This window comes from Myxine glutinosa, chromosome 14 (genome assembly GCF_964187855.1).
Source record: "Myxine glutinosa chromosome 14, kmMyxGlut1.1, whole genome shotgun sequence".
Lineage (NCBI taxonomy): Eukaryota > Metazoa > Chordata > Myxini > Myxiniformes > Myxinidae > Myxine > Myxine glutinosa.
This window is the reverse complement of record NC_136274.1, coordinates 10,567,561-10,594,945: the sequence shown is the minus strand read 5'-3', so window position 1 is coordinate 10,594,945 and position 27,385 is coordinate 10,567,561. Positions and strand designations below refer to the sequence as shown.

At 43.8% G+C, this 27,385-nt stretch overlaps 1 protein-coding gene across 1 annotated transcript in view; it reads left to right on the top strand.

Moving 5' to 3' along the window:
- LOC137439427 (paxillin-like) overlaps nt 1-27,385 on the top strand; it is a 98,473-nt gene that overhangs the window by 51,174 nt on the left and 19,914 nt on the right. The window contains exons 3-5 of the mRNA XM_078768219.1: nt 7,581-7,716; nt 9,351-9,450; nt 22,327-22,401. Coding sequence (XP_078624345.1) covers nt 7,581-7,716; nt 9,351-9,450; nt 22,327-22,401 — 311 coding nt within the window. The remainder of the gene's footprint in view (nt 1-7,580; nt 7,717-9,350; nt 9,451-22,326; nt 22,402-27,385) is intronic.

Below are 27,385 nucleotides of genomic sequence, written 5' to 3'. Positions count from 1 at the left end.
AGTGGCGTGCTGACGAGAAGGGGAGTGTCATTGAAGCTGAAGGGAAAGGTGTATGTTATGCTGCATGTGTGAGAAGTGTTATGATTTATGGGAGCGAGACATGGGTAATGAACGTAGAGCAGCAACGAAGTCTAGAAAGGGTGGAAATGCGAATGGTTCGGTGGATGTGTGGAATATCGTTGAGAGAGAGGAAGACAAATGATGAATTGCGAAAGATGATGGGAATAGAGCCTGTGATGGATGCTGTGAAGAGAAACAGGTTGAGATGGTTTGGTCATGTGTTGAGGAAGGATGAAAGTGACTGGGTGAGAAGAGTGATGGAAATGAATGTAGAAGGAAGTAGAGGACGGGGAAGACCGAGAAAGACTTGCCTAAAGATGGTAGAAGAAGAAATGTGGGCAAGGGGGTTAACAAGGGGAGATGTAGAAAATAGGGCAAAATGGAGAAGATTGTCATGGGGCACGCAAGGCTAACCCCTGCTCTAGCACTGAAAATGGCCTTAAAATGGTTCATAGCTCAGGAAGTGGGAACTTGGGATCCCAGGGGTCAAAACAGGGGAATTTTTTTTGAACTCAATATTTGATGTTGGGTCATTCCTGGAAAACATTTTGGCATCTTTCAACTTTGCTTTGGTGGGAGTCATGTGGATTTGCAATGGCGTGCCATCGACTTGGCTATAGTCTGGAATTGATTTAATGTTGGTCTGACAAATGGAACATTTATTGAAATCCTGGAAAATCTTGGTCTAATGCTGCACTCCTGGAAGGATCGACAAACATACAGTCATGTGAAAAAGTAAATACACCCCATGTAAAGTTTTGACTTTTTCAACATATTTCAACATACAGCTATTTGATCTTCATTTCAACAATATTGATAGATAAAGGTGATATAATATAACAAATATCATGAAACATTTACATTTTGTAGCCCATTGTATAATTTAAATAAACATAAATGCAAACTTCGCATGTGGAAAAAGTAAGTACACCCTTGGCTCTAATATGTGGTATTGCCCCCTTTGGCAGAAACAACCTCAAGTAGGCGTTTCTTATAACTATCTACCAGTCTCTGACATCGACTGGAAGAAATTTTTGCCCAGTCCTCCATGCAGAATTCTTTCAGCTGTGCGATGTTTGAGGGGTTTCTTGCATGCACAGCTCGTTTCAAATCCCCCCACAACATCTCGATGGGATTTAGATCCAGGCTTTGACTTGGCCATTCCAGAACCCTCCATTTCTTTCTTTTCAGCCATTCCTTGGTGGATTTACTGGTATGTTTAGGGTCATTGTCATGTTGCAAGGTCCACCTTCGGTTGAGCTTCAACTTCCCGACAGATGGCCTCACATTATCCTCAAGCACCCTCTGGTACAATGAAGAATTCATAATGGATTCTATATTGGTGAGCTGCCCAGGTCCTGATACAGAAAAGCTGCCCCAAACCATAATATTTCCACCATCATGCTTTACAGTTGGTATCAGGTTCTTGTTGTCAAATGCTGTCTTTGGTTTTCACCAAACATGTCTTCTGGTACTGTGGCCAAATAGCTCTACCTTTGACTCATCTGTCCAGAGCACATTGTTCCAGAAGTGCTGGTCTTTGCCTCGGTGTGCATTGGCAAACTTTAGTCTTGCCCTGATGTTCTTTTTGGACAGCAAAGGTTTCCTCATGGCACACCTCCCATGTAGATCAAATTTGTGTAGCCTCTTTCTTATGGTAGCCCCGTGCACTTCGACATCAACAGTGGCAAGAGCTACCTGTAGGTCCCGTGATGACTTTCTGGGGTTCTTAGAGACTTCTTTCAGCATCTTGCGGTCTGCTCTCGGGCTGAACTTGCTGGTGCGGCCTGGCCTGAACAAGTTGGCAGTTGTTTGGAATCTTCTCCACTTGTAGATGATCTTCCGGACAGTCGAATGATTGATTTCAAATTTTTTGGAGATCTTTTTAAATCCCTTCTCAGACTCGTAGGCATCTATAACCTTCCTTCTGAAGGCCTCAGAGTGCTCTTTTGATCTAGGCATGGTGACGCCGCACACATCAACAACAAAGAGCAAACCAAACTAAATGTCTGAGGTTTAAATAAGACAGGTTCCTCCAAGATTCTCTCTGACAATGTGCTAATCATTTGCACTTGAGCTGGTGCACCTGATTGTAATTCTAGGTTTTCTGAAGTAGTGATAAATGTAGGGGTGTACTTACTTTTTCCACATGCGAAATTTGCATTTATATTTATTTCAATTATACAATGGACTACAAAATGTAAATGTTTCATGATATTTGTTATATTATATCACCTTTATCTATCAATATTGTTGAAATGAAGATCAAATATCTGTATGTTGAAATATGTTGAAAAAGTCAAAACTTTACATGGGGTGTACTTACTTTTTCACGTGACTGTATTTGGTACAGATCAATTTACATGGACATCCATTTGAAGAGATTCCATCTCTTAAACTTATCGCCTCCTCCTCATCCTCAGCCATAACCTCTCCTGGATTAACCACATACCAAAGCTGGTCTCCAAAGTCAGACAGATTGGGCATCCTGCGTCATTCCAAGTCATTGCTTGTTAAATCCGAACTACGCATCGCATACAAGGCCTTTATCGATAGCTTAATGGATTCCTGGTCTTCTCTATGTGCTGGTGCCCAAAGATCACATGCCTCTCTTGGAAACTGGAATTTAATGCTCTCAACGTTATTTGCCAAAACAGACAGATGGGTGGCCTCTCTGTTGTTTACCGCCTCTCCTCAGATATAGTTCCCTCTACTCTCTTTGCCCTATGATCCTTCCCAGCTCCTCGAGAACCCATAATTTTTCCAGAAAGCACTTCCGGGTTAAACTCCTATAATGCAGGCTTACTGCACACCTCCACTCTTTTGTTCCTCTTTCCTCCCATTTCTGAAACCACCTTTTCTGAGGTTATTCGATCACACTATTTCTTCCAGGGCTTCAAGCAGGTGGTGAACTACCATCTAATTTTCATCACCCATCCTCACTGACAATATGCTCTACTCCCAATAACCGCATCAAACCCCAACCCTCTTATCCGTGGGCCACTGTTTTTCCTCCTCATCATCTCTCTCGTCTGTTCTTGTTAAATATCCCCTTACTTGTTTTGTTCAAATGTGGTCTCTCGATCCCTCTGTCAGTTTGTTGCCTTTTTACCCTCTGTCATCCTGGTCTTTTATCGGCTTCAATGTTGTATTGAAAATCTTAAATTATCAAATTTGACATTGGCACAGCTGAACGTTTTTGGGACGATAAGCCAGAAATGTTGGCCTCTCTGTCTACAAACTATAATCTATCCACAAACTGTCTAAGGTGCATTACAAATTGTGTTTAAAATGGTGAAAAGGAGTCAGAACCGCCTTTTAATGAGTCAGGACACCACACGAATGCAAGCGGCGCTGCCCATAGCACACATTTCCCTAAAAGGGCAGCGAGCCTGGCCTACTTGGGTGTGTAAACAGCAGCTTTCCTATCGGACATGGCTTTCTGTTCTGATGGCATTGGAACGCCTTTTGATATTCGATGATAACTGAATTCCACACATTGCAAGTGAACTTGTTGCCTCTTTCCACGTTCTTGCATGCTCTTTTTAAATTATTTTGCTGGCAGATTCTCCTTCGGTTGCCTTCCCTTTAGCCATTCCCTCCATCTCGTTTTCTCTCCGGAATGCAAAAAATGTCTGCATAGCATTCCCATCCGAACCAATGGCTCATTCATCTGCAGGTTCACTGGTGTCTACTGATGTCTGTTGTCTTGCATGTTATTTATGTGCGATCTCCATCACGATAATTACATCGATGTTTAAACAATAAAAAAGGAAATGCGAAAAAAGAGCACAATGTCACCTGAGTTGCAAAACGTGCTCACCACCCCTCACCCTTCTACCTTCCATTCCATACTGGGAGCTAAAACAGTGTGTTTGGAGTTTTCATTAATTGCTTCATTTTAAGATTCTTTTTTTTTTCTTGGAGACCGCAAGGAAGGGTATTTGAATGGGGATTTGTGAAATAATGTAATTGTCAATCATTGCATGTGTTGCAAAAGTTTTCTTTCACTTCAAACATCCCTTAAAGGACATTTGGATTACACCATGGCTGAACCTCATTAGGTTTAGGTCTTAATTAGCTTTGCTAAATCGAGATACCATCATTTGTATTTTGACTTGTAACCCAATGAGTGATTCAGAAGATGGAAGCAGCAGAACCTTGATTGAAGAGTGCTGTAACCGCCGAGGGAGGCAAGGAGAAGCTGCCATTTCGGGTGGTAACCCTTCGTCAGAGCAAAAGAGCCCATTCGACAAAGCGTAGCTTGGCGAAGTGTAGCATTAATTTTGCTGCCATGAGTGTAATCGATATGAGGGAGTAAAATCTTTTCGAGTTTGTTTGACAAAAACAGGCGAGAGAAATCAAGTGAAACGAGAATGGCACTCGGTGGAGAGCATACCTTCGCCAGGCTGAACAGTTTATGTTTTGTATCCCACTGATGGGAAATGAACTGAGCCTGGTGTTGGGCTAGCGGCTAGGGTGCCGGCTTAGGATCCTAGGATCCTGGGTTCGAATCCCAGTCGATCGCTGAATTAACGCCAGGGGGGTTGACTCAGCCTGTCATCCTTCCGAGGTCGGCTAATTGAGTACCAGTTCACTGGTAATTCCCTGTTTGTCGTTAAAGGCGGCAAAAAGGGTTGGCGTCAGGAAGGGCATCCGGCCATAAAACATTGCTTCAAAAAGGGGACCAAAAAACAACAACAACCACGGTTCCCGAAAAAGGCCAACCCCTGCTTTGCGGGGAAAAATGGCCTCTAAAGGTGGTTTATCCCACTGATGGGCCGGATCTGGACTCGGACCTGAACCAAAATCTAATCGGCTCGTATTTGCCACCGAAGCAACTCATCCACCAAGTTTCGTCCGAATCTCCATAACTTTTTGAGATATCCTGCTCACAGACAGACAAACAGGGGTGGACACCTTCAGTGGTGGAGGTAACCATCAAGCTATTTGTGATGTGCACTCTCAGTGTAGAGGGGAAAATGGTGCTGGTGTGAATGAAGACCTTAAAAGAGGAATTGTTGAAGAACATTTGGAAAAGGCGATTGTAAACTATGAAGAATAAGAATAATGTTGACAAGACTAAGATTGATAATAATAGCATTCACATTTTCGGGTCAGTAAGGTGGTAAATTGCATGTTCATCTGAGTCATTGATAGCAGTCATGTTTTTGGAAGGAAGCAGAAATGAAGCGCAGGCTAAATTATTTTTACTTTATTTTACTCTCGGGTTTTTTCAGAATTTAAATCACCATAAATAGATAATAACTCATGCTGGGGAATTTTTCCAAGCGTAGAAGGTGGAAGACTGAAATGGACTGGTGATGTTTAAAGGGACGGCACAGTGGATGGAAAACGAGACGAGTTGTACAGGAGAGTCTTGTGATGAATAATGTTCGATGGATGGAACTTTTGTTTAATGTACTTTTGATGAGACATGAATTATGAAAAGGAGGATTTATAATTCCAATTTGGCTTGAATACAACAATCCATCCAAGTTGCATCCAACAAGATATTGCAGAGGTAGCGCCCTTACGTTTGATTTTATTTAGCCTGGATTTGATTCCGGACCTGACTACAAACTGTCATGTCGGTGCTTCCCAAGAAGGGCGTTGCGTGCGCTGTTCCTCGGATGGACATTAAGCCAGGTGTCCCGTCTGCAAGCAATAGTTGGTGGATGTTAAATATTACATGGCTTACGACTTCTGCTCCAGATGGCTCCAACCTAACCTGAGGCATCCCAGCGGTGATTAAATATAGTCCTGTACTAATTTCATTCTATATTTCTTTCTCTGAGCTCAAAGTTACAGTGCATTCAGAAAGTATTCAGACCCCTTCACTTTTTCACATTTTGTTATGTTGCAGCCTTATGCTAAAATCGTTTATATTCATTTTTTCCCTCATCAATCTACACTCAATACCCCATAATGACAAAGAGAAAACAGGATTTTAGAAAGTTTTGCAAATTTATTAAAAAGAAAAAACTGAAATATCACATTTACATAAGTATTCAGACCCTTTGCTATGACACTTGAAATTTAGCTCAGGTGCCTCCCATTTCTCTTGATCATCTTTGAGATGTTTCTACACCTTGATTGGAGTCCACCTGTGGTAAATTCAATTGATTGGACATGATTTGGAAAGGCACACACCTGTCTATATAAGGTCTCACAGCGGACAATGCATATCAGAGCAAAAACCAAGCCATGAGGTCGAAGGAACTGCCTGCAGAGCTCAGAGACAGGATTGTGTCGAGGCACAGATCTGGGGAAGCCCACAAAAAAAAATCTCTGCTGCATTGAAGGTTCCCAAGAGCACAGTGGCCTCCATAATTCTTAAATGGAGGAAGTTTGGAACAACCAGGACTCTTCCTAGAGCTGGCCGCCCGGACAAACTGAGCAATCGGGGGAGAAGGGCCTTGGTAAGAGAGGTGACCAATAACCCGATGGTCACTCTGGCTGAGCTCCAGAGATCCTGTGTGGAGATGGGAGAAACTTCCAGAAGGACAACCATCACTGCAACACTCCACCGATCTGGGCTTCATGGCAGAGTGGCCAGATCGAAGCCTCTCCTCAGTGAAAGACACATGAAAGCCCACTTGGAGTTTGCAAAAAAGCACCTAAAGGACTCTCAGATCGTGAGAAACAAGATTATGTGGTCTGATTAAATAAACCAAGATTGAACTGTTTGGCTTCCGTCTGGCCACTCTGCCATAAAGCCCAGATCGGTGGAGTGTTGCAGTGATGGTTGTCCTTCTGGAAGTTTCTCCCATCTCCACACAGGATCTCTGGAGCTCAGCCGGAGTGACCATTGGGTTATTGGTCACCTCTCTTACTGAGGCCCTTCTCCCCCGATTGCTCAGTTTGGCTGGGCGGCCAGCTCTACGAAGAGTCCTGGTTGTTCCAAACTTCCATTTAAGAATTATGGAGGCCACTGTGCTCTTGGGAACCTTCAATGCAGCAGAAATGTTTTTGTAGGCTTCCCCAGATCTGTGCCTCGACACAATCCTGTCTCTGAGCTCTGCAGGCAGTTCCTTCGACCTCATAGCTTGGTTTTTGCTCTGATATGCATTGTCCACTGTGAGACCTTATATAGACAGGTGTGTGCCTTTCCAAATCATGTCCAATCAATTGAATTTACCACAGGTGGACTCCAATCAAGGTGTAGAAACATCTCAAAGATGATCAAGAGAAATGGGAGGCACCTGAGCTAAATTTCAAATGTCATAGCAAAGGGTATGAATACTTATGTCAATGTGATATTTCCGTTTTTTTCTTTTTGATAAATTTGCAAAACTTTCTAAAATCCTGTTTTCTCTTTGTCATTATGGGGTATTGAGTGTAGATTGATGAGGGAAAAATGAATTTAAACGATTTCAGCATAAGGCTGCAACATAACAAAATGTGAAAAAAGTGAAGGGGGCTGAATACTTTCTAAATGTACTGTACTAAATAACATTGTGTTTGTATTATTGGCCTAACCACACTGCACCCATTACTGATTCTCTTCTCGTTGTCAGTCCCCAGTCAGGCACAGAGTGGAGTGACGGAGCTGGAGATGCTTGGTTCTCACATATCTGGAAGCAGTGCGACAAATGACCAGTTTAAACCAGATAGCTCTTGTGATGTGCAGCTCAACCCCACAGCCATACCAGGGTGTGTTTTTATTGTTTAATTTTTTTTTTAACTTCATGGTTTTATTTAATTATGACTATTTCAACCCCAATTCGAGGATAAAACATGCATGTCAAACTATAGCAATCTTTGACACCTGACCTTCACCCAAAGGTGATTTGTATTGTTGGTCGTCGCTAAAACTATAAGTAGTTCTTTCCATATCTAATTCACTTCATCACATCTTTCTGCAGATCGGGCATTATTTTTGAGTTGCAGCCAAAAGTTATTTCAAAGGCAAAATCGATTTGTCCACTGGAATGTTACAAGTGTTATTAATTTATTATATTTTCCTGAACAACTCAAGTGATATAGATCATTCAGCTTTTTAGTATTGTGATTTTGATTAATGTAAGTTTTGTATTTTTCTGAGAGCATACTGTGGGGTGATGGAGAGGGGCATGACACACACACACACACACACACACACACACACACACACACACACACACACATACATACACACACACACATGATGTGAGGGAAAGGGCATGATGGAGAGGGTGGGTGTGATGATGAAGGCATGACATCCGCACACACACACACACACGCACATACACGATGTGAGGGAAAGGGCATGATGGAGAAGGTGCGTGTGATGATGAAGGCATGACATCCACACACACACCCATACTGTGAGGTTGGGGGCATGACACATGGAGGGAGAGGACAGGAGGGCGAGAGTGGGCACATGATGGTGAGGGCATAACACACACAGGATGTGAGAGAGGGTGGGATGGAGAGTGTGGGCATGATGATGAAGGCATGACACACACACACACACACACACACACACACACACATACACACACACACACACACACACACATACACATGATGTGAGGGTAAGGGCAGGAAGGAGAGGGTGGGCATGTGATTATGAAGGCATGACACACACACACACACACACACACACACACACACACACACACACACACACGTAGTGTGAGGGAGGGGGCATGACACATGGAGGGAGAGGCGCATGATGGTGAGGGCATGACACACACACACGCACGATGTGAGGGTAAGGGCAGGAGGAAGAGAGTGGGCGTGATGATGAAGGCATGACACACACAGTGTGAGGGAGTGGGCATGACACATGGAGGGAGAGGGCAGAAGGGAGAAAGTGAGCACGTGATGGTGAAGGCATGACACACACACGATGTGAGGGAGAGGGCAGGAAGGAGAGGGTGGCCATGTGATGATGAAGGCATGACACACTCACACCCACACATAGTGTGAGGGAGGGAGCATGACACATGGGGGGAGAGAGTAAGAGAGAAATCCTTGAAGTTTGTCCTGGCCGTGTGTACCCACCGTGTGTCACTCCACACCCCACTGCTTATTTGTAGAACCTCTACCCTGCAATTTACGCTTCAACAAGCGTCAATCTCCCATTTTATTTGTCATTGTGGGTTTGAATGCCGTGTTTGCGTAATCTTCACATTGCAATACCAGTCATTTTCAATACGATTTAATTACTTCATCCGTGATCCATTAAATAAAGAATGCCAAACTTGGCATTGCGTGACGGGTTGTCTTTTTTTTTTTAAACAAGCTACTTACTTTATGATCTTTCGCTGTGAAATGAGTCCTTGCCCGCTGAATTCTTACAGGCCGCAGTGTCCTCAGCCAATCCGTGTGTCCGCCTCTTCAGCAACACGTGAGCTGGATGAGCTGATGGCCTCTCTTTCAGATTTCAAGATTCATGCAAATGCAAGTTCTACTTACTTTTTTTTCTTTTCTTTTTTCTTTTTGTATTTTACTTTATTCCTTGTCTTTGCTAGTCATCATTCAATGGATTTTGTTATTGAGTGCATTATAGGGATATTGTATTACTTGTTACAAGGTAGAGTACATTGTAGGTACATCTACTTGTGAATTGGTGATTTGTTGTTCTTGACTTGTATTTTCACTCTTCTTCTTTCTTATCCTTCAGCATTTTCCTGATCTTTCTTTTGAGTCCATCAGTGACCAACCCTTAAAACTGCAGCTGGAATATCCTCATGCTGATAATTTTCCTGCTCTCACCTTGACCACAACACCTTTGGCAGGATTTCCTCCCATTTGTCTTCCCTCTTCATCTAACATTGCACTCCACCGAGACCCTCAAGCCGTGTTCGCAAACGGAGACTCTTTTATGCCACACCCAGTAACTAACGGCCGTGACTCTGTTTCTTCCTTCCCGTATTCTTTTTCACCTGAGCCAGCTCTGCACATTGAAGAAGAGCGTCCATCGTTTTATGGGCAAAAAACCGATATTGATTCTCCAGGAATTACTTCGCGCTTGAGTGATTTGATTATTGAACTGCGTACGAACGGTTACGATCGGTCGGGAGATATTGCAAGAACAGGCGGTTGTGAGATGCTTGGTCTGATGAGGGAAGATGGGAATTCGGCCAAAAATGGAAAATTGTTCATTGCTGAGAATGAAGCTTTGAAAGACTTACGACAACCTGGAGAAGATTTTTTTCAAAATCTACCTGTAAACTTATCTCGCAATGAACCACGACCTCCAGAAGTAAACACATTGAACGCAGAGTTCCATGAAGACGCTTTAGTCGTTCCTCAAAAGCGTAAAATGATGGAATCTCCAACATGTGCTGCTCAGGATTTGGCCGATACGTTGGCCTCCAATTTCCCACATGAAACCAATGGACTGATCTTGGAGTACAATAAGAGTGCGGTGACTCCAGACAATTTTGCATCAGGAATTTTACCAGATGTTTTCCCTGGGGTTAAGTACTCTCCCTCAAGTTTCCAGAATCAAACCGAGCTGGCAAGGAATGCAAAACAGTCACAAGAGGTATCCCATTCAGGAAAACCCGAAACGAACGGCCCAGTCCACAGGACATTGGTGCGAGATTCGGAGGGGAATGAAACTTCCGAGTCGAAAGTGCAAGATTGGAAAGGTATGCCAATTGCTCATATGAAGACTAAAGGCATGCTTGGACCGAGAGTAATGTCTGCCGAGGTTGAATCACACTCGGACAAAAACCGGATACCCACCACAGACATTCCAAAGCCATCTCGTGTTCTCCACACTTTGAAAATTCCGCCGCCAAGTCCCCCTGCCAGTCCTTCCACGTCTGAGCATTCGCCGGTGGACGTTTCTGCTTTTCCATCGGCTCTCACGCCCGAGAGCATCGACAAGTGTTCTGCAGTGCGCCAGGCAGGCTCCACATTGCACACACGTGGAATGTTTTAGCCAATCAATACTGACCAACATTGTGTGGATTTATTGCCTTTTAGTCTCGGAAAAAAGAAAAAAAAAGTCTTTGAATCAATGTTAATTTTAAAAGCTATTTTTTAGTAAATTAGATTCACAATATATGTGCGCTCATGCTTTGATATGGAGCTCCAATTCAATTTTTTTTTTTAATATAAACTGTTTCGTGCTTGCTAAAGTCATTGAAATTGTTCCGTTTCATCAACGTAAGACAGTTTGTTAAAAAAAAAATTCCAAAATGCCAGAAAGACCTCCTGGCTGTTTTCCTTGCTCTTGATGTCCAAAAGGTTGTTTATTTTGCTGAACATGCACAGATGAAATTTGTTATCAAGAAAACCAGTGAGACACCCAATGTTCACCCCATGTACCGGGAGTTCCCTGCGAGGCGTCGCTTCGGCCCCGTGATTATGAACAAAACTGCCAAACAGGACCAAGTAATAAAAGAACTGCAGAATCGCCTTGGTATCAGCCGGCCTGCGAAGGAAAAGCCAATCTGCAAAGTACAAGATGACTGGCTCACTGAGGGTGTAGTCTTGATCTCTGAACCAGTACGCAAGACACAGGCAAGGTCTTCAAGACCGTTAAAGATCTATTTCCCTTCCCTTTTCTTTTTACACTTTTTTTTTTTTCTTTTATCTATGCTTCTAAGATTCATTCTTTATTTATTTTTTTTTCTCTTCCTTCCTCCTTTTTAGACAAAAGAACTGCGCTCTACTGTTACACCTGTTTCGGAAAAGGAATTGCCACACATTCACTCTTCTCTTTCGACAGATTTTTATGTTCCTCCTCCTCAATCATTTCCACTACCACCCCCACCACCCCCTCCACCTAAACTGCTGCTCTCTCCACTGCTGCTGAAAAAAGCTTCCGTTCCACCCTCCCTCCTTTCACCGCTGCATCTGCAAAAATCATCCGTTCCACGTCAACGCCCGCCAGCTACATCGGCCTCGGCTGTGCGGAGAACGCAAAAGCTTCGCACCTCCACGACGCAAGCAACTACTCGTTGCCTTGAAGTGGCCGCACCAGTCGAAGAGCCAAAATGCCAGCCACCGCACTGCCAGCTCACGAGGCCTGTGGCTCTTGGCAAAGCTTCCATAGGCTGTCAGACAGATGTTCCTCTCCTTTCATCATTGCAGGCATGCAGCTTGCATGCTTCCTCCATCGTGCTGTTGCTCCTGCTACCTGGCAGCTATCCCACTTACCTTGCTTTTTTTACTCCCTAACTGGCTGCTTGCCTGTGATTGCCTTTTGAATCACACCATCTGTTTTCTCTTTACTTTACAAAACTTTTAACTTCATATATTTATTTCTTTGATTTCTGTTTGTTACCTCCACCACAAAAGGTGGATGTAGGTTATGTTTTCATTATGTTTCTCTGTCTGTCTGTCTGTCTGTTTGTGAACATGATATCTGAAAGATTTCTGGACGGATTTGGACGAAATTTGGTGTAGAGGTTGGGTATGTGACAAGGACGTGTTTGTCAAATTTTGGTGAAAAATAATTTATAAAGTCACGTGGGGGAAGTGTTAGTAAGCACCGCCTCATTCACTTCCGATTTTTTTCTATTTTTTATGTGAGCAGGCACAGAACGCTGGCTTGATTGCTCGATGCCTCGAGTAAACAACTCGGGTTTTGTAATGAAGCCAAACCATTGCTATTGCTTATGTACATATATAATACAACTTGTTTATATATCTTGGATTTATTCCATTTCCACTTGGCCACAAAGGAATTATCCTATAGGCCGGAAGGCTTGAAGATTGGGGCCTACACAAACTGTATGCCTCAGAACACCTGTGACACTAATGTGCTGCAACCTTTCGATATTTGATGCTTTTAATAGTTGCTGTTGGTCTTTTTCACACTGAAGAGAAAACTTATAGGGAACTCATGGTGATTGTGAATATTAACGCTTCTGTAAGGAGCAATTTTACCTCACATCCTCACGTTGAAAAATCATTTTTTCCTCCAATTTCACTCTAGATGTGTGGGCCATGTGTTCTGATCGTAAAAAATATTGAATCATATTTTAAAATATCAGCTTTTAATAAGTCTACACAAAAAGCTTGCCAGGAGCCAATCACAGTGCACCTAGCCTCACCTAGCCAATCAGCGTATCCGCGAACGGACAAACACGCAGCTATCTCTGCCATATATAATATATATATATATATATATATATATATATATATATATATATATATATATGTAATATATATACATATATATATATGTATATAATAATAATAATAATTCATTTATTTTGTATAGCGCTTTTCATGAAGCCCAAAGGCGCTTTGACAGAGTGCAAAACATAATGCATAACAAAACATGAAAACAACAATTGCAAAAAGACAAGAATCAATAGGGAAATATTTAAAGCAAAAGGAGGGAGAAGGAGAAGTAATAGTCAGGGGTTAAATGCTGTGGGTTGAATGTTGAATGCAGTGCTGAACAGGTGGGTCTTGAGTGATGTTTTGAATGTGGTGAGTGAGGAGGAGTCTCTGATGGTGTGAGGTAGTGAGTTCCAGAGGGTGGGAGCAGCGATGGAGAAGGCCCTGTCCCCCCAGGATCTGAATTTGGTCTGGATGGGGGGGGGGTCAGGAGGTTGGTACCAGCAGAGCGGAGGTTGCGGGTGGGAGTGTGTCTGGAGAGGAGGTCAGCCAGGTAGGATGGGGCCAGGTTATGGAGGGCTTTGTAGGTCAAGAGGAGGATTTTGTACTGGATTCTCTGGGAGATGGGGAGCCAGTGAAGCTTGTAAAGGACGGGGGTGATGTGGTCACGGGTCCGGGAATGGGTGAGTAGACGGGCAGCGGAGTTCTGAATGTATTGGAGTTTATTGGTGATTGTTGAGGGTGAACCATAGAGGAGGCTATTGCAGTAGTCCAGACGGGAGGTGATGAAGGCGTGGATGAGGGTTTCTGCAGCCGTGGAGGAGAGGGATGAGCGGAGACGGGCGATGTTTTTCAGGTGAAAGAAGGCTGTCTTTGTGATCTGTTTAGTGTATTTGTCGAAGGAGAGGGTTTGGTCAAAGATGACGCCAAGATTCCGGATGAGGGGGGAGGTGGATACTGGGATACCGTCGATGTTGAGGGCAAAGTTATGGGTGGATTTTGTGAGCGTTTTTGGGCCAATGATGATTATTTCAGATTTATCACAGTTAAGTTTGAGGAAGTTTATTTGAAGCCAGGATTTTATTTCAGAGATGCAGTTTGTCAGGATAGAGTGGGTGTCGGTGGAGACGGACTTGGTGGAGATGAAAAGCTGGATGTCATCGGCGAAGCAGTGGAATTGGAGACCATGACGGCGGATTAAGTGACCGAGGGGGGACAGGTAAAGGATGAAGAGGAGGGGGCCAAGAACTGAACCTTGGGGGACACCTTGGGGGAGGGGAGCAGTGGGGGATTTGCAGTTATTGATGGAGATGAACTGGCGTCTGTCAGAGAGGTATGATTTAATCCAAGAGAGGGCAGTGCCGGTAACGTTAAAGGTGGATTCAAGTCGGGTGAGGAGGATGGTGTGATCGATGGTGTCAAAGGCAGCGCTGAGGTCGAGGAGGACGAGAATGTTGAGGTTGCCAGCGTCATAGGAGAGGAGAAGGTCGTTGGTGATTTTGAGGAGAGCAGTTTCAGTACTGTGGTTGGAGCGGAATCCGGATTGGAATGTTTCATACAGGTTATTGGCAGAGAGGTGATGTTTGAGTTGAGTGGCTACAGCGCGTTCCAAAACTTTCGACAGAAAGGGTAGGTTGGAGATGGGTCTGAAGTTGTTTAGGGTGTCAGGGTTTAGACCAGGTTTTTTTAGAATGGGGGTAACAGCAGCAATTTTGAGGGATGGTGGGACGATGCCTGTAGACAGGGAGGAGTTTATTGTTGCAATGATAAGTGGAGAGAGAGCAGGGAGGGAGGCCTTGACAAAGCTGGAGGGGATGGGGTCAAGAGTGCAGGTGGCAGTTTTCATTCCTATGAGGAGTTCAGAGAGGTCAGTAGGGGAGACCGGGGAGAATTGAGACAGGGGAAGGCAGGATAAGGGGGGGCAGGTGGTTGGAGTGGGAGCGGGTGCGGCGGTGGTCAAGCTGTTGTAGATGTTGTCAATTTTGCGTTGGAAGAAAGAAAGGAAGGAGATGCAGTTGTCTACTGTGAATGACTGGGTGGTGGTGTCCAGGGGGCGGAGGAGTTTGTTTATTGTCGAGAAGAGTGCTTTTGGGTTTCCGGAGCCAGAGTGGATAATTTGAGAGTAGTAGGCGGAGCAGGCGTGGGAGAGGGCATCTTTGTAGTGTTGTAGGTGGTCCTTGTAGGCTTGGGAGTGAACTGTGAGACCTGTTTTATTGCGGAGTCTTTCAAGTTGGCGAGCACGAGTTTTCATCAGGCGGAGTTCAGGGGTAAACCAGGGAGCAGAATGGGTGAAAGAAACTGTTTTGGTTTTTACAGGCGCAAGCTGGTCAAGGCAGGAGGAGAGAGTGTGGTTGTAGTAGTCAGTGAGGTCGGAAGGGGTGTGGAGGTCAATGAAGGGAGAAGTGGACATTTTTTCAGAGAGGGTGGATGAGAATGAGGTAGGTGAAAGAGCGTTTAGCTTACGGAAGTTGATAGTGCGATAATGTCTTGGTGTTGGCACCAAGTATATAATGGCACCAAGTATATATATATAATGTATATATATATATATATATATATATATATATATATATATATATATATATATATATATATTTATATATATATATATATATATATACATGTATGTATATATATATATATATATATATATATATATATATATATATATATATATATATATATATATATATATATATATATATATATACATGTATGTGTATATATATATATATATATATATATATATATATATATATATATATATATATACATGTATGTATATATATATATATATATATATATATATATATATATATATATATATATATATATATATATATATATATATATATATATATATATATGTATGTATATACAGTCGTGGCCAAAAATATTGGCACCCTTGCACTTTTTTCAAATAACTCACTATTTTCCCTAAAAATGGACCACATTTAATTAATCCCCGCAGAGCAGGTGTTGGCCTTTGTCAGGCACCGTGGTCCCCTTTTTGAAGCAATGTTTTAAGGCCAGATGTCCTTCCTGCTGCCAACCCTGTTCGTCGCCCCTTGCGACACACAGGGAATTACCAGTGAACTGGTACTCAATTTTCCGACCTCGGAAGGATGACAGGCTGAGTCAACCCCTCTGGCATTCATTCAGCGATGACCAGGGTTCGAACCCAGGATCCTAGGATCCCAAGCCTGCACCCTAACCGCTAAGCCAACACCACGCTATGGTGTAATGGGTCTAAACTGTCTTAAGGGTATTTGGGGTTGTAAGGGTCTCATGATCTTAGGGGTCTTTTGTATATTTTGGGTCTTCGTGGTCTTTAATTATCGTCAGGGTCTTTAAGTGTATTTTGGGTCTTCGAGGAGGGGGGGTGGTTGAGTCTTTTGGGTATTCTGGGTTTTTGGGGTCTTTTGGGTCTTCGGGTTATTTAAGGGTCTTCAAGGTCTTTTGTGTCTTTGGGGTATTTTGGATCTTTAGGGTCATTAAGGGCCTTTGGGGTTTTGTGGGTCTTGGGGGTCTATAAAGGTCTACAGGATGTTTTGGGTCTACAGTGTTTTGGTTCTTCAGAGTGTTTTGGTTTGTCAGAGTGTTTTTGGGTCTTCAGGGTCTTTAATTATCTTTTGGTTCTTTGGGATCTTTAAGTGTCTTTTGGGTCGTCGGTTATGTTGGGTGTGCAGGGTCTATAAGGATCTTTGGGTCCTCCGGATCTTGTACATATGGCTTTAAGGTATATATTATTATTATTAATTATTATTTAAGGGTCTTTGGGGTATTTTGGGTCTTCTGGGTCATCTAGTTTAGTGTGTATATATGTGTATATATGTATGTATATATATATATATATATATATATATATATATATATATATATATATATATATATATATATATATAGATATATATATATATTGTTACGGATCTCGGACGTCGGCGCTCCCCTTATCAAGGGAGGGGGTTGGGGGTAATCCCCTTGTCTTGTTATCTGGCCGACCCGAGTCCTGGGGGTTATAACATCCTTCCCGGCGCAGCGTTAGGTAGGGTTTGTTAGGCCTAGGGGTTCACTACTACCTAGGTACTAACGCCGGCCGGAAACGAGGGAATAACTCCCGCTCGAACCACGGATATGATGGAAAATGCCGAGCGGATAGCAATCCGCGATCCAAGCTATTAACAAAGTGACTAAACCCGATTATAAGCGGTTCCAATCGTGCCACGTTTACCCAATGGAAGAAAGGACGGATGCGATCGGACAAGAGGAAACCAGAGTATAGGAAGAACAAAGATGGGTTTATTACAATTTACAAGAAGAAGAGGAAACGAAAGGGATGTACAAGATAGGAAGAAGAAGAAGCAGAACACAGGGCAGTCTTAGAACAGTCTTATGCTTAATATCCCAGACAAACATACACACTCACACGGGGATTGTAGCTGATTGTAGATGAAAAAGGTATATGGAAGGTCTGGCGATGGGGTCCAGGCTCCGGTCCAGCGGGCGAAACCCGGCAGGCAGCTCCACGTATAGTTGAACGCGACCGGACAGTTATATAGCGGGGGGAAGCTGGTGTCGTATGGCGTACGTAATAGATGCACACTTGTGCCAAACGCCCTCTCTCCAATGTTCTCTTAATCAAGCGCGCCCGTCTTCTTCTCAGTCCTGTGCATTTCCCAAAGAGTCCTCTTACAATGCGCGCGCGCCTCCAACAAGTCTCGTACAACAAGCGCTCTCCCCTCAAAGTCCGTGAAAGGGCTTTGCGCTCGCTTTTTATATCTCTCCGCGCGATCACTCCGCGAGCCAAAAAGCCACGCCTGTCGGTGATGTTACCTCAGCCCTGGTTGGCTGGTGAGGGCTTACCGGCCACGCCTTTGACGACTGGATGACGTGGCCACACCTTCTTCTTGGCGCTCCGCCTCCTTCCTCGGGCCTAACCTCGTGGCTTATGGCGGCTGGGGCGAGCACTAAGGCAGCGAACGCTGCTAACAAAGGGGCGTAACAAATTGGGAGAGCCATGAGGCACCGACTGTAGGGGCGCGTAATGGCGTCGCTTGGAGAGGGAGGTTGGCAAAAATGGACAGAATTGGGGACCTACTCTTATTTGATCAACACAACGCAGATTCAACTATTGGAAACACGGCCTTATCTAAAACACATACTAATGAGATAACTGAAGTCCTATGGTGGCCTACGTGTTGCTTGTGGCCTAACTAGGGGGTGCAACCATTAACCTTTTAATAATGGGATATTTACAAGAGTGTGGGTTCTAAAACCGCAACAATTTTTTTTTTTTTTTTTTTTTTTTTTTTTTTGCATATATATACAAAAGTTTCAGAATCTTCTCTTGCTGAATCCAAGGTATCTTGAGTGCAGTTTTTGTTGTATAAGTTGGTTCATAAAAAGGGAACATGGCCAGATAGGCAGTGATTTAGGTTTAGTTTAAGGATTATCAGAACTTTCCTTGCTCACTGGCAAGGGTTGATTCCTCTTCAGTTGGCATGGGTTACGCCTCTTCTGTTCTTCACGTGATTAATACTTCCGATACTCAATACACAGCGAGTAAAGGAGTGGTGAAGCTGTGAAACTTAAATGACTTTATGTCATCTTTTCATGGTGATGGATTTCTTATTTATTTGTTTTGGACTCTTTCAAATTCCTTGGTATCTCTTACTGAGAGGAGGCTTTTTACGGTTGGCTCACTTGCTTGGTGATGAATCTCCATCTTGAGCTATCGTGCTTGCAATAAGTGTACTTTTGTTGTGTATTTACTATGAACCTGTACTGGCTTGGTCAATCCATTTACTATGAACCTGTACTGGCTTGGTCAATCCTTTCCATCTTCTGCCTTCCCTTGCCCAAACCATGTGAGTCTTTGAATGCTGTGGGAATTGGGTTACTTTTAATAGACTGACTGTTTTGTTTTATATGCTATATAATGTTTGAAGATTAAGAAACGTAAAACCTTCCCATTCATCACTCTTAATTACAAGCTCGGTTTCTTTCTCCAAATACTCGTAGCTCTTCATTTCTGTGCATGTTTGGTTATATGGCTGAAAGCTTCACGTGCATGACTTCGGCCGTTCATCCTCCGAGTGTGTTTTTAACTCCTGGTGGTGTGAGCATTTGACCCCATGCTGGTGGTGTGAGCATTTGACCCCATGCTGGTGGTGTGAGCATTTGACCCCATGCTGGTGGTGTGAGCATTTGACCCCATGCTGGTGGTGTGAGCATTTGACCCCATCCTGGTGGTGTGAGCATTTTACCCCATCCTGGTGGTGTGAGCATTTGACCCCATGCTGGTGGTGTGAGCATTTGACCCCATGCTGGTGGTGTGAGCATTTGACCCCATGCTGGTGGTGTGAGCATTTGACCCCATCCTGGTGGTGTGAGCATTTGACCCCATGCTGGTGGTGTGAACATTTGACCCCATGCTGGTGGTGTGAGCATTTTACCCCATGCTGGTGGTGTGAGCATTTGACCCCATGCTGGTGGTGTGAGCATTTTACCCCATCCTGGTGGTGTGAGCATTTTACCCCATCCTGGTGGTGTGAGCATTTGACCCCATGCTGGTGGTGTGAGCATTTTACCCCATCTCCTGGTCGTGTGAGCATTTTACCCCATCCTGGTGGTGTCGGCATTTTACCCCATCCTGGTGGTGTGAGCATTTTACCCCACCCTGGTGGTGTGAGAATTTTACCCCATCCTGGTGGTGTGAGCATTTTACCCCATCCTGGTGGTGTCGGCATTTTACCCCATCCTGGTGGTGTGAGCATTTTACCCCATCCTGGTGGTGTGAGAATTTTACCCCATCCTGGTGGTGTGAGCATTTTACCCCATCCTGGTGGTGTCGGCATTTTACCCCATCCTGGTGGTGTGAGCATTTTACCCCATCCTGGTGGTGTGAGCATTTTACCCCACCCTGGTGGTGTGAGAATTTTACCCCATCCTGGTGGTGTCGGCATTTTACCCCATCCTGGTGGTGTGAGCATTTTACCCCATCCTGGTGGTGTGAGAATTTTACCCCATCCTGGTGGTGTGAGAATTTTACCCCATCCTGGTGGTGTCGGCATTTTACCCCATCCTGGTGGTGTGAGCATTTTACCCCATCCTGGTGGTGTGAGCATTTGACCCCATGCTGGTGGTGTGAGCATTTGACCCCATCCTGGTGGTGTGAGCATTTGACCCCATGCTGGTGGTGTGAACATTTGACCCCATGCTGGTGGTGTGAGCATTTTACCCCATGCTGGTGGTGTGAGCATTTGACCCCATGCTGGTGGTGTGAGCATTTTACCCCATCCTGGTGGTGTGAGCATTTTACCCCATCCTGGTGGTGTGAGCATTTGACCCCATGCTGGTGGTGTGAGCATTTTACCCCATCTCCTGGTCGTGTGAGCATTTTACCCCATCCTGGTGGTGTCGGCATTTTACCCCATCCTGGTGGTGTGAGCATTTTACCCCACCCTGGTGGTGTGAGAATTTTACCCCATCCTGGTGGTGTGAGCATTTTACCCCATCCTGGTGGTGTCGGCATTTTACCCCATCCTGGTGGTGTGAGCATTTTACCCCATCCTGGTGGTGTGAGAATTTTACCCCATCCTGGTGGTGTGAGCATTTTACCCCATCTCCTGGTCGTGTGAGCATTTTACCCCATCCTGGTGGTGTCGGCATTTTACCCCATCCTGGTGGTGTGAGCATTTTACCCCATCATTGTTTTCTAGATGTCTCACTTTTAGCAATTGATGCACATTTATCTCGTGACAAAAAAGGGACGAAAAGGGACCATGTATTATGCAAGGCAATTTTTTGTTTGTTTGTTTTGCAATTCTTCTAAAATGCTGAGTTAATTTTTTTTAAAGAAGCCTTTTTTGGAAAGATTGCACAACGTATGAATCACATCACTTATTATGGATTCATCATTGAGAGACTACAGATGCTTCAAAATGACTTTGTCAGTAAAATGCTGTTCAAGGCCTTGCACGTTTGTGAATGATATTATATTTTTGTATTTTCAGAAATGTTTTTCTTACAAATCTAGATATGCAGACAAATGGCATTTTGCCTCTAAAATATTTGTAATGCTTATTCAACAAACTTTGTGCAAATTGTATTTGACACCACTGAGGTTAAAATAAAGTATCCAGATTTCCTTTGGCCTGTCCGAGCTGGCTGGATCCCTCGGAGGTACGCACAATCGCCTTTGAGATTATAAATATATATATGAATGATCGTTTTAAGGCCATTTTCCCCGCTAGAGTGAGGGTTAGCCTTGCAGGCCCCATGACCTCATGGGGCCCTGTTTGAGGCAATGTTTTTATGGCCGGATGCCCTTTCTGACGCCAACCCTTGGTCGCCTCTTACGATGCGCGGGGATGCGGGGTACACACCGTGATCATTCATCCCAGCAAGCTGGTACTCAATTTTCCGACCTCGGAAGGATGACAGGCTGAGTCAACCCCCCTGGTGTTAATTCAGCGATCGACCGGGATTCGAACCCAGGATCCTAGGATCCCAAGCCGGCACCCTAACCGCTAAGCCAACACAAGGCTCACATTAAATGAAAGAAATTGGGGAAAATATAATGAGGACGTGTATAGGGAGAGTGTTAAAGGAATATTCGTCACGGCCTTTTTAGATGCTGAATTGCGACTAATATACAACAACACACGAAGAGGAAGATCAAAATGAAAATAAATTGGACATTCCCGGGAGTTACCCAAATCCACCGGAGTTGGATTTATTGAAATCCGTTCTCAAGTTATAACACAACAAACAGACAAACAGACAGACAGACAGACAGACAGACACGTCTCCTTTTATAATATAGATGTTTTCGGGTTTTTTTGCAGTTTACTCTGATTCTCGAAATGAGATGTTTCGTTGTGCTACAAAGTGCATATTTTTGTTTGATATTTAATTGGAGAAATTTGGATATTTAGTTGAAGAATCCTTTCTAGTTAGCTCTATCATACTTATCCCCCGCCATTTTCCCACACCTCATATCAATGCCGACTGCGGAATGATTCCTTTATTTGCTGCACTTGGCAGGGGGTTGAATGTGACACTTGCGTTTCCTTCCGAAGGGGTTTTCATGCGTCAATGTGCGCACGAACACTCCTGTGCGTTGCATGAAGTAACACCAATGCTTGGTTTGGAAAAGAAATAAATCCTTATTCTGAAAAAAAAAAAATTGTTGTTGTTAGCTTCCTTCTTTTATGCATTATAATTAGATGTTCGAATGCCTTGCAGGTCAGGCCTCCAGCCCAGGAAGTCACAGTGACTCACGAGCCGTCACCCCTTGCACAGTATTCGACTGTTCAAAAGGCAAGCCAAGGCTAGTGGAGGATTCTTGATGTTTTGTTGGAATTCTATCAACTTAGCTTGTATGGGTCTTGTATGATTTCTGTGCAATTATTAGGACTTGCCAAGTCGATTATTTTGTTGATAGGGCTAACCTAATCTCATAGCCCTTGCATTGCACTTGTGGCTTTGTTAGGCCCATCTATCTCTAACATTTACCTTTACTGATTGGTGAAAACATTTTGGTTGATAACCTCTATTCCTCGACGTGTGTGCATAAATGTATATCGTGCTATGTTTGTAAACCCAGTTGGCCTGCAGTAGTAGGGTGCCCTCACCAACAGAGCTCAGAGCACAGGCCTACAGTGTGCAAAAGAAAAGGCTTAATATTTGTGCTTTCATTACCCTCTTCTTCCTCTTCTTCTCCTTCCTCTTCTTCTTCTTCTTCTTGTCCTATATTTCATGCCTTGAGTATTTCCAGGCAAGTATCTTGAAACATGAGATTCTTGGTATTTTTTTTTTTCAAGCATGTCTTTGGAATTCCTTTTTTTTTTTTTTTTTTGTTGTATACTGAATCGAGGCTCGTGAAAGAGCTAACATTTATTTCACAAACAAATCAACCAGACAAACAAAATATATAAAAAGAGGGAGCAGAAGACAAGATGGGGAGAGAAGGGGAAGCACTCAAACATAACATTTGAGAGCAGGGACATCGGGAGATGTGTGGGAGGGAGAGGGCTTGGGGGGGGGTAAATTTTGTTACTTTTTACCTTTTAGTTTAACCTAGTGTTACATTTATTAATTTGGAGGAAATATTTGTCCATAAAATATACATTTGCACATTTTCTTTATTTATAATTCCGCAAAATAAGCATTTTCTGGTATGAATGTCAGGTGACTACTCAGGGTAATGGACTTGATTTTTAGGGAAGCGTTGCCGTCCGCTCTCCCTCCTGAATGTTAGAACTTTAACATTTGGACCACCAATGACGTCACATAAATGATCTGTGCTACAAAGCATTTATAAGACCCATTGTGGAGTGTGCCAGCTGTGCTTTGGGTCCACAAGCACATCGGAACATCGACAAGATGGAGTCGTTGTAAAGATGAGCAGCCAGATTGCTGTTCGCATGGGAGTGTGTCTGCCATGGTTTATCAACAACAGAGGGGAGACTCGAAAGTCGCAATGCTGCATCGCATCCACAAAAACCTGGTGTGCAACCCATCGGATCGCCTAGTTCCTATACCCCACACAGCAATGATAGGCGACAATCAACGCTTTCCATCCCACCAACAAGAACCAACACCTTGAGGAGATCATCTGTCCCTGGTGGTCTGTTGCTCACGATGTGGAATGGACGCTACCAGCAAGAGGACAGATTTTTCTGTCCTGCTTGCATCCATGCAAACCCTCAGTGCGGTAATATTTGTTGGAGGTCTCTGCACTTTATTGGAAGAAGAAGAAATATACTGGGAGAAAGAGTTACTACATCCAAAGGTCAGTGGAGAAAATTGGCACAGCGATAAAGACAGCTGTGGTAACGATCGCTGGTGATCGACAGGTTCCTCCAGGTGAACTAATAATTGATAGGTGCTGAGGGTGAACTTTGCACATTGCCTTTGGCAAATCGGTCATGCCGGATTTGGCACACGGCATCCTGGCGACGAGGATGTTCCACGAACTTAGGAGAGTTCGGGAATCAAACCAGAGAGTTAGGGCATCAAACCGGTAAGCATTGGAAAAAGCAGTGCACCTTGGAGACCTGCACTGCTGATGGCAGGTATCATAATTCTTACTCAAAGGAAAAGAAATTCCATTTATCAAGCTGAAAACTCACCTTGAGCACTGCGATCGCTGGGTTCGAGAAAGCCGGAAACTACATTCCAAGCTGTGTGTCCATAAAACCAACAAGTTGATTCTTCCGCAATGGGAATTCTGCTAAAATTCTGTTCCCGTCAAAGTGTGCTCCATTTTATGTTCTGCTAGTCCATCACGTGATAAATGGCCATTTACCCTGAGGCCCTGCGGTGTCAAAGGTCAGCACTGACCAGAGGTCTTGGTGCTAGAAAGTTCCTTTTGGGAAACTTGTTTCATTTTCAGTGTAATGTACACATACATGGCCCACAATATGAATGAAATTGTTTGTCTGTATGGAATACTGGAATAGGCCCAAAAACACCCCATGGTTGGTAGAAGTAATGTTTCAACACTTTGCTGAAACGCAGCATATAACTTGTGTATACATCCAGGTTTTTCAGGGAAATCAACTAATGATCATGTTTTTCTTTCATGTACAGATGTGCTGAAGGAGCTGTCCATTAATCATTCATTGGTCACTTTTATCATATCATATCTACCATGGGTTGACAGGATGGCCTGTAGGTATGCACGGTGGACGTTGAGGTCCTTCATGAAGGTGTCCTTCATGAAGAGGAGGCGAGCTATTGCCGGCACCATGAACAATTTCCAAATTTCCAGCCTAGCCAGCAGAGGGCATGGCATCAGGGTGTGCTGCATACCAATGAAGAAGAATCCCTACCATGCTTTTGCAGCATCATCTCTGGCCTTACAGTTGTTTATGGATCAATTGGAACATGATGAATGGTTATACTGAATTATGTCCAGCCACATCCAAAATGGTACTGATGCTAAGAAAATGTTTCTCTTTGAGGGATTATCCTTGCCAAATCGGTGATTGTCTTGTACTTGAGTTTGAGAATAGCATAGCGAACATAACCAGGTGTACAATGAGATTTTGCCTCATGTTGTGCATAAGCTAAAAGCTGGGAAAGTAGATCAGACAAGACCCTGAAGTGGCACTGCTACATATATTGCAAAATATGTTGTTGTTTTTTTTGGTTTGTTTGTTTTTGTATACAAGATCGAGGCTCGTGTAAGAGCTAACATTGATCACAAAAAGACAAACTGACATGAAAAACATAAAACATATGATAAAGGGAGCGGGAGAACAAGATGGAGAGCAGGGACATCAGGAGATCTGTGGGAGGGAGAAGGCTTGGGGAGAGGAGGCATGGAATGGGGGAGGCGGGTGGGAGAGGTAAAAAAAAAAAAACACATGGACACTGCTAGAACTTCCAGGAAAGAAGTTGGAATTTCAAAAAAGTGGATCTGGGGTGAATTAACGGGGTAGAAAACATCAAGGTTTTGGATGGGGGAAGATAGATGGTGGTGAACAGCTGTTTTGGAGGGATGAGTGGGATTGAAGAGAGTGACAGAGTTTGTTCCAGTGGAGGGAGAAAAGAGGAATGGAGGAGTGAAGGTGAGCAGAGAGTCTTCATTTTGACAGTTTAACCATGAGAGGGTTGCTGGCAGATCTTGTGCGACCTGTAGGAATATTTGGGGGACAGAGCCCAGAGAGAGCTGGGGGTTTGAACACGATTGGAGTCGGATGGATCTTACTTTACATTTGGGAAGCGGTTTTACATCTGCAAGTGTAGCCAACGAGACAGGATGGAATCAACGAGTTCATGATGTGGGAGTTTATCTGATGTTAGTCGTTCAGAGCAGGTAAAGTAATCCATCCCATAAACTACTGCATCCCATGTATAGAGTAACATAACCATTTTTTACAGTACCTGGTGTGTAAAGGGGGAAATAATACCTATTTTAGTGGAGTAAACAGCACCTGCAACAAAGAAACCTGCAATGCGATTAACGGAATCTTGTGAAATTCAGAATGATTGTTGTCTTTGGATCGGAGCATTGCGTCAAGCATTTAAAGAATGACAAATTGCAAGCAGAATTATATTGTAAAGTCCATTCAAGCCTGACAAACCCAAAAGTCTACACCATGTGGATTGAATTGTGTGCCGGCCGCTCTAATGGCTTTGGCTGGTGTGAAGCTTTGTCCCACTTTTTTGGTTGCTGCACTCGTTCGACATCCGCCCGAAAGTTATTGGTGTATGCCAGGTAACAAAACCATTAGATGGCAATTCCGCCCGAAGAACGAGCCAGTGCTGTATATTCAGTGGGACCTTTTTGGGGAAACACTGATGACAATTTGTCAAAATCGATTTTCGTATGGAGTCTGGATTTTCACCGCATGCTCCTCATAATTTTTTTTTTTTCATGGAGATTGAAGCTCGTGGAAGAACTCAACGTCACTGAGTGGTGACGCTAATACAGCGATTGTGCAGAGGGAGTTTGTATACAAGGGAGGATTGAGAAATAGGGAAGGAACAAACACAGGCAGTGAATCAAGTTGGTGCGTACGGACTGGACGAGAGAACCGAGTTGGTAAGTATATAAGGAACATGTTACTAGACAGGAAAATCTGACAAACCCGGTATGTTTGAAGAGTGGAGACATTAACATGATGATCCAAAATCGGGGAGGTGATTCTAGAGTCAAGAGAAGGGCAGGACAAAAGTGTTCGTAAATACGTTAGCTTTCATTTGGGGAGGGTAAGTAGGTAAGGGTTATAAGCTGAGCGAGTGAGGTCTTGTCGGGCTCCTGAGGGACAAATCGTTGAGACGGCATGTGGGATGAGATGAGAAGTGAGGCCTTAAGAAAAATGTGAGGTCACCAACCTGTTTGCCTTTGGAGAAGAGAACGCCTTTCCTCTTGTTGTGTCACTTCAATCAGCCGCAGGGCCTTGGATTCCACCATTTCCATGGATGCAAGGTGAAATCTGGCAGCAGTAGCCCACAGAGGATCTTCATGCTCCGTGGCAAGACAAAGGTTGTAGATAAAGGCTTTGTCCACTGTTAGTACCTGAGAGCAGCCAAGGAATGATGTAGCTCATCCAAGGACTGCAAGGTGCCTCTCTGGAGGGCTTGGATATGTGATCTGTCAATGAAAGGGTATGGCAAATTGTTTGTCCAACGAGCTCCAAAAACTGCACCTCTGTGAGAGTTTGATATGCAGAAGTAAACTTAGCCATATGGCCTTTAGGTAGAGACGTTTGTGGCACTTGATTGAATTATATTGAACATCTTTATATTTTATCCAAATAAGCGGTTAAGGATGTGTTTCCAGGCTGCCTAT